Raw genomic sequence first — 5,987 nt, 5'->3', positions numbered from 1 at the left:
AAATTAATTTTTTGTTTAGCTTGCTTTCTTCAAGTACGTAAGGTAGAAAGGACAAGATGTATAAGTGTTAAACTTGTTTGCAGACAAATTAATTTTTTGTTTAGCTTGCTTCTCAAGTACGAGGAGAAGGACAAGATGATAGTGTTAAACTTGTTTGCAGACAAATTAATTTTTTGTTTAGCTTGCTTCTCAAGTACGAGGAGAAGGACAAGATGATAGTGTTAAACTTGATGTTCATGCCATCTCCGAGCTTCAGCAGAAACAAGTTCCAACCACCAACGACCTTCCGAAATACAATTATAGTGCTGTTAGTGATGAGAAAAATGCACAGTACAGTAAGTAACTTTTTTTTTCTAAACCGAATTTTAAACATTAAATTGATTTTATTTGGATATAACTAAATATAGTATTCATGCCGTTACAGTATACATTTTGAGATTTATTTTTATTTCTGTATTAATTGTAAATTAATAAAAAATAATAATAATAATGTAGGTTCAGAAAGATTTGATTGTTAACATGCTGCGTGTTTGAAGTGTTTTTTTTTTTTCTCTGATACAGCACTACTATTCAGTTATTATCTTTTAAGAATGTAAATGCACAAGTGTCAGTATAGTTCCATGAGGCTGGAAAGGGTTAAACATTGATTTGGTTTGGAAGTAATTTTCATGCTTTTACATTATATTAGCTTTTGAGGTTTAGGCCTTTTTTAAGTTTGTTTGTTTTTTTTTTTTACTTTCACCACAGAATTTGAGGAGTGTTCAGGAACGGTGTTGGCTCTTCGATGCAATAAAACTTTTGTGAATGAAGTGAAGAATGGCCAAGAATGTGGTGTTATATGTGACCAGACATGTTTCTATGCTGAATCTGGAGGTCAGATATATGACACCGGCTTTTTAGTGAAAGAAGGAGATGAGGTATTGTAATAAACAGTTTTTAATTATAAAAAGGTACAAATACAAGACTTGATGTATATTGTACTTAAGCCTACTTCTCTGGAAATACTATTATTCATAACTTTGACCTTGGAAATAAATTTGAGTCATGCAAAGTTTATTTTTATACTAGCAGTCAGTAATTTCCTGTTTACTAAAAATATTTCCTTCAATATAGTATAATATAGTAACTTAGAACATTCCTTGACTTTAATAGTCTGTTCATTATTCATTTCATTCACTCGTAAGTTATAAAAATACTAATGTAGTTATTTTTCCCATTCATGCTGTGATTTTTTTTTTACCTGTCTGGGAACAAAGAGATTGCTGTTTCTTGAAAATGAAAATTGAAGTAGAATTAATTCAAATAAAGTAGTAATAAAATAATCAGTGTTAAATATAGTATTATGGTATTAATCCTTACTTTAAATGTTCTGATTTGTAAATTACTTAGATAAGTTTGAAAGTAATTAAATTCACTTCCTTTTCTAGTATATATCAAGATATATATATATCACCTAAACTAATATTTTGTCAGTCTGATGAGCCCTGGTATTGATCAAAACATCTAACTGGAATTGGATGTAGCAGATCGTCATCACATATTTTTCTTTCCTTTAACTCGTAAACGTTTAGAGATGACGTAAGATGATGGTTGATTTCATTATATGAACGTAGAAAATGTAACAGATAAAATGGACATGATATAGTGAAATATAGGGAACTGTACCAATTGTTAGAGAAACGAGGTCGTGTTTAACGTTCTGTCCACTTAACATACATCTACTATATGATACGACACTGAGGTTCTGAAGAAAGATGTAACAAAGCTGTATATACTGTTCTGTACAATTGATAGGACACTGAGGTTCTGGTGAAAGACGTGCAGTTACAAGGTGGTTATATAGTTCATATGGGAACAGTTTGTGGAAACATTCGAGTAGGAGACCAACTCAAAATGTTTATAGATGAGGTAAGTATCTGCACATTCACTTTGTATGGTAATTTTATTTTTTTGTTGCTGGCTAAAACTTTTACTAACAGATTTATAAATTGCCAAAAAACTAAGTAAGTTGTTAAAAATTTTATGGCAAAAATTTCACGTTTTGTATTTAAATAGTCATATATTCTCCAAGCTAGGGACTTAAAAATAAAAACATGTAGCCGAAGACTTTGTTTTAGGTCACTGTTGTCATAATTATTTCATTATTTTTTAGCCTATTCCTTATTTAGTTGAATAAAATATTTGGCTGTAAAAAATTCTGAAACTACTAGTTATTATATAAACATGATAATCTGCATATGTTTGTCAAACAAATAACTAGGGCAGAACAGATAAATGACACTACTGTACAAATGATGGAATGTTACACTGCAGTTACATATTTCTGTATATAAATATACACACACACACCGTACATCTCTTACCACCCAATATTGACCACATTGGATTGGCTGTTTAGTATAAAATATACTTAACAATTAATAAAACTGATAATTAGGCCTGGCATGGCTAGGTGGTTAGGGCGCTCGACTCGCTATCTGAGGGTCGTGTGTTTGAATCCCCCGTCCCGCCAAACATGTATGCCCTTTCAGCCGTGGGAGTGTTATAATGTGACGGTCAATCCCACTGTTAGTTGGTAAAAGAGTAGCCGAGGAGTTGTAAGTCAGTGATGATGACTAGCTGTCTTTCCTCTAGTCTTTCACTGATAATTTAGGGACGGCTAGCGCAGATAGCCCTCATGTAGCTTTGCTGATAATTATAAAACGAGGGAGTTGATTTAGCATGCAAATTAATCTTCTGTTGATGCACTGTATCAAATCGTAACATTTACCAAACCATCTTTCAGCTTTGTATAAAAAAAACTTGGTGTAAAAACTAAAGAACAGAGTGACTCGTTGCTTGTTAGCTAACAACTTATTTGGTGCAAAAGGAATTTGAAACAAAATTTACAATGGTAATGATGTGTAAGTGAACTGTTACATTTTGTTTTATCAGTAAAGTTTGTACAGTTTATTAGTGCTGAGGATTTTTATCACTGACAAGTTTTAATCTATCAAAATTTTATCTTTCATATATCTAGCAAAATGATCACCATAATAAACATACAATATTGTCGCATCTAAAATTATTATGGTGATTTCTGAGCAAACTGGTCGTTTTCACATTGTGTGTTATATAGAATGTTGCATGGAGTATTAGCTTTTATCAAAATAAATAAATTTGAATTAAAATGTATATTTTAATCAAAGTTCTAATGCTCTCACTGGAAGAATTTGGATTAATTATAAACAGTATTAAAGAGTGATTTAAACTGGTTATTAGAATTTTTAAAATGTAAAAAACAACAACTCATTTTAATGACCAACATTGTTGTTAAATGTTATATTATAGAAGTTGTGACATTTTATTAAAGTTTAGTTTTGAAAGAACACAAGTTTGTATTAGTTTTGACACTCGCAGTTCTTGTATTTGATTTAATGTTCTTACCAGGAAAGAAGAAAACTGGTGATGAACAACCACACTGGAACCCATATACTTAACTTCGCTTTAAGACAAGTTATTTCATCAGAAGCAGACCAGAGGGGATCATTGGTTGCTCCAGATCGTCTTCGGTTTGATTTCACCAACAAGGTTTGTTAGGTCGTGTTGTTTCTTGTCGTGTTTTACTGGTTGTATGTAGTAAAACCTTTGCTTATTTTTTCACGTCGTTTCATCAGGTTTATCTGGTATCGTCAGACGAGATTCTATAACAATACTAATCTACAAGGCACGTGATTAACAATTGCAAACTTAATAAAGTAATTTATCAATGAACTGTAAAATTTAGGTATAGTAAATACAACTTCTTGGCCTGAGTCTAAGTACTGAAATTTGTTTAGATGTAAGAGAAAAGGGGGATTGATTAAAACAGATATAAATGAATACCCTTTTATTTGTTTATATGAAAGTTATGTTTTATTAATTGGTCCTTATTTTTTGTTCATTAATATTGTCGTCTTTGCTGAGGATATTTACTGTAGAAGAATCAAAATTTTATCGATCCGAGATGTATTCCAAATCTTAAAAGTTTATGCAAGTGAGTAGTTTTTGCAAGCTGAACATTCTATTACAAACACATTGCTTGAAATATCATTAGCTTTTGAATACCAGTTGATTTAACTTTTTATCCAAGTAAAAATGTAAATTGTACTTTAATGTCAATTTTCTACTCTCTGACTGTTTTTAACCAGATTTTTTGATAGCAAAAAAAAGTCTGGGATGAGCGGTAAAATACAAGAAATGAGAATATCTAATGGAAGAATCATCTTCTGTGGCTTATTTTCAAAGGTTTATTTTCTTATTAACAGCAGTAGAAAATAATTTTTTTTGTACACAAAACTGAATTCTAATGTTGTTATTTTCTTTTATGAACCAATCGGTGTGGGAACTTATGATTTGTAATATGCCTAGTTTTTGGCATTGTTTAGAAAGGGAATTCCAAGAAATGTAAAGTCAAGTGTGAGTGTTCTTACGAAATAGAGGTTTGGAAGCCTGTGTTTGCCTTTTTAACAAGAATATTTAAAAATAACTATTTGTCAACAACTTTTTTTTTTCCATGTGAATTTCATGTTTGAGGGAAAACTCTTAAATAAGATTAAGGTTATCGAAGGCTGATAAAATGTCATTAACATGTCGAAAAACCCAAAGATTGGTTTATAAAGTGAATTGAGATAGTAATGTCTTCAGTTCTTATTGTGAATATACTGGCAAATATTTAATTAAGTTTGCAATTGCTTAGTCACATGCTTGTAGATTAGTATTGTTATAGATTCTCAAGTTATTGCTCTTTCTAAGTTAATTTCTGTTAACCTCAGTCTCACCTGATGATTCCAGATAAACCTAGTGAAACGTTGTGAATATAAAACAAACAAACGTTTTACTATGTACAACTGGTAAGAATGTTTTAAAAAAAAAGTTATTTCTAATATCTAATTTTTTTATGATGTTTTTATAGTTGATGTGTTTTCAACAGACACAGTTAAAACATTTATATACAAACATTTTCTTTTACTCGAGTTTTATCTGTATTTAAATGTGAAGCTTTATTGGTTATAAACATTTTGTGAACAATTATCACCGTACACAGGTTAGACAGCTGTCATTTAACAACAGGATTTATAGTAATATCACCAAAATTAAATTCTGGTGATTGTTACGAAATAAAATGTAAAGACAATATCTTCTTCGCCTGCACAGCTGTTTTTTATGGTCAGTATTCGTTTTTTTCAATTTCATTGCAGGGAGCAATGAAAGTGAGCCAAGTTCAAGAAACTGAAACAATCGCCAACAATATGATCAACAAAAATGAACCTGTGTATGCTAAAGACTCCTCACTACCACAGGCCAAGGCTATCCAAGGACTTCATGCCGTGTTTAATGAAGTATGTATATTTTCTAACATTTAAAAAAAATTTATTTGAGTGTGAATACATAGTAGAAATCTACAGAAAACAGGTGTAAAAGTGTTTTGATAAATCTGATAAATTATTTCATATTTTGTGCTGTATTTCAATGTGGTTAATGTTGCATTAGTTGTATGTCATCCTTGAGAGTTAACTCTTAGGGAGTTGTTTTAATTATTTTGTGTTAACTATTTAATGAAAGTAAATTTTTTGATCATTTTCAAGACCTATCCGGATCCAGTCCGAGTGGTATCTATTGGTATTCCAGTAGAAGAGCTTCTGTCGGATCCTACAGGTCCTGCAGGATCAGTAACGTCTGTAGAATTCTGTGGTGGCACGTGAGTTACACTTAATTAACAGATAAGTCTTAAACTTCACACATTAATCAATTCCTTCCTAAGAGTGTGCCGGAAAATAACACGGATATTAACTTGAACTTGTAGTGCACATTAATTTACCTCATGGTTGAAAAAGTACTGATTTAGCTTATAAAATAGAACTGGTAGTGTACATAGAGCTGTGTGTTTATTAATAAAACTTAAACTTATCCACGGACACTATTTGAAGTAAGAAAATATATTTTTTATATGCTTCAAATATACACCT

General features: G+C 30.9%; 1 protein-coding gene across 2 annotated transcripts in view; it reads left to right on the top strand.

The window, feature by feature from the left end:
* The window catches only part of LOC106471030 (alanine--tRNA ligase, cytoplasmic), a 32,366-nt gene extending 26,606 nt beyond the window's left edge, over window positions 1-5,760 (top strand). For both annotated transcript variants that reach the window (XM_022399656.1, XM_022399657.1), the window contains exons 12-17: window positions 182-335; window positions 748-917; window positions 1,795-1,908; window positions 3,430-3,570; window positions 5,220-5,360; window positions 5,607-5,760. In XM_022399656.1, the coding sequence (XP_022255364.1) occupies window positions 182-335; window positions 748-917; window positions 1,795-1,908; window positions 3,430-3,570; window positions 5,220-5,360; window positions 5,607-5,723 (837 nt within the window). In that variant the 3' untranslated portion in view covers window positions 5,724-5,760. The remainder of the gene's footprint in view (window positions 1-181; window positions 336-747; window positions 918-1,794; window positions 1,909-3,429; window positions 3,571-5,219; window positions 5,361-5,606) is intronic.
* Window positions 5,761-5,987: the final 227 nt, after the last annotated feature.

The sequence above is a fragment of the Limulus polyphemus genome, unplaced genomic scaffold (genome assembly GCF_000517525.1).
Source record: "Limulus polyphemus unplaced genomic scaffold, Limulus_polyphemus-2.1.2 Scaffold4359, whole genome shotgun sequence".
Lineage (NCBI taxonomy): Eukaryota > Metazoa > Arthropoda > Merostomata > Xiphosura > Limulidae > Limulus > Limulus polyphemus.
This window is presented reverse-complemented; position numbering and strand designations above follow the sequence as displayed.